This window comes from Quercus suber, unplaced genomic scaffold (genome assembly GCF_002906115.3).
Source record: "Quercus suber isolate HL8 unplaced genomic scaffold, Cork oak 2.0 scaffold_2, whole genome shotgun sequence".
In the NCBI taxonomy this organism is placed as follows: Eukaryota; Viridiplantae; Streptophyta; class Magnoliopsida; order Fagales; family Fagaceae; genus Quercus; species Quercus suber.
The window spans coordinates 3,331,225-3,333,103 of record NW_027069469.1 but is presented as its reverse complement, the minus strand read 5'-3'; the positions used below and the strand labels follow the sequence as shown (position 1 = coordinate 3,333,103).

At 37.4% G+C, this 1,879-nt stretch overlaps 1 protein-coding gene across 1 annotated transcript; it reads right to left on the bottom strand.

Annotated features, from left to right (window-relative positions):
• Nucleotides 1-311: 311 nt before the first annotated feature.
• On the bottom strand, nucleotides 312-1,879 carry LOC112032934 (uncharacterized). The gene is made up of 2 exons (XM_024065698.2): nucleotides 1,684-1,879; nucleotides 312-1,203 (listed from the first exon to the last, which is right to left on the bottom strand). Exon 2 carries the CDS (start codon nucleotides 1,164-1,166, stop codon nucleotides 483-485), a length of 684 nt encoding a protein of 227 aa, XP_023921466.2. The 5' UTR covers nucleotides 1,167-1,203; nucleotides 1,684-1,879; the 3' UTR covers nucleotides 312-482.

Here is a 1,879-nt window from a genome sequence, read left to right as displayed (position 1 = left end):
TAAGAACACAATTCTTTGATTTGTTTAAATGTAAATATAACCATTCCAAAAGCATGTTAAGTCTCAAAACCAGTAAACTTGATGCAATAAGAATCTCCTGGAAAAATTTTGCATCAAAAACATTGATTAATAATGTTTACCTACTTGAAAAAGCTTCACTGTACAAATGTCAATTGCAAGTAGATATGCCAGATTCAAACTAAAGTATCATATGAAAGATGGCAACTTAATCACATAGATCTGCAATGCACCATCCCTAGGAAGAAGAAGTTAGAAGGCCATAAAAGATACAGACACTGAAGAGAGAGGGGTGAGAGAGATTTTGAAGGCTATTTATGAAAATGATACAAGTCCATTTTTCAGATGTCTATAACACCAAACCGCCGACCACAAAATGAACTCACGAAGCAGCTAATGTATATACATACATATCATGTAAATTGTAAAAACCTTCATAAGTTATATTTAAAAGGCAAAACAAATTACCAACAAATGAGAGCGATGATCACAAAAACACCAATCATCAAAAGAAGATTCTTCAAAACATTATCAGCATGCTGTCCTCGATGGATTGGCTGTGGGAACCTGTGGGTATGGCCCCCCTGAAACGTATTAAACCCATAGGGATAACCAGAAGTCTGCCCATACACAGTAGCATCCGGGAAGCCCTGAAACTGAATATTGAATAAGGACGGAATCAGACCACCAAAAGCAGTAGCCAGTGTGAAGTTACCAATCCTTGCAGACGCCATTGGCATAAAACCCCCTACCAATCCAAACCCATAATTGCTAAAGTTAAACTGATTTGGTTCCGGGGGAGGAGCAGTTGCAGGCCTTTGACCAGCCGGGCGGTTAGGAATGTCAATACCCGGATACGACTTTGATCGTGGGTCAGTCTGTGTTTTGCCCCGTCCATATAGAGGAACCAATTTTTCCTCTTCTACGATTGCCTTGCAAACCGGGCATTCCTGGGAATGAGAGTGATGATGGAGCCATCTGTACAGACACGGCCAACAGAAGAGGTGACCGCAAAGTGTCACAATTGGGTCCTGAGCTAACTCAAAGCAGATATTGCATTCAAAATCCCCCGCATCATTGACGTTATTGCCCGAGCAAGACGGGCTTTGGGGTGGCACACTAGTTGATTCCCCAAATCCACTTGTCATCTTGAAACCTCAAAATATACTTCAAACTTTTAAAAGCCTGTATTGACACAAACCCAAAAAATCAACACCACAAAACTACAAAAAAACCCCAAAACCACATAGCAGAAAAGACAACAAAACACAAAACAAAAACCCTGATTACAATCAAAATATCAAATCTATATAAGTTGTCTAATCTAATCAAACCCACCTCAAATACCAAGAGAATTAGCGAATCAAAATGAAAATTTTAAATCTGGAATCAGATATAAATCAGAAATTAAAAACAAAACGAATCAAAACCCACCTAAAATCTTAAAACCCTAAATCTCTTAAGTCCCGCAGATATCAATCAGATCAAGTAAATTACCGATTCAAACAGCGCAAAATAAAAATAAAAATTGCTACAATTCCTAATTTTGAATCCTAATATTATCACAGGCAGATCATATAATTGAAATTTAGAAACTAGGGCAAAAAAAAAAAAATTAATTAAAAAAAATCAATGTAAAGATTGAGATTGGAATAAAATACTGACCGCGAAGTTGAATTAGAGAAGAATTGGTATTCGTGAGAGACCGAGTTTGGAAGAACTACGGAGTCTGCGTAAAGACCCAAATGTGTTTTTACTTATTTTTGGGTTAGGTAAAGACGACGAGGACAATGTGGAAACTTCTAGATTCTTTCCTTTTTTTTTTAGTCTACGTTGTTGCTGGGAATTTGGATTCGGGTAC

Bases quoted from the DNA above. Each gene is read 5' to 3' on its own strand.
- LOC112032934 (XM_024065698.2), bottom strand. From the start codon at position 1,166: ATGACAAGTGGATTTGGGGAATCAACTAGTGTGCCACCCCAAAGCCCG.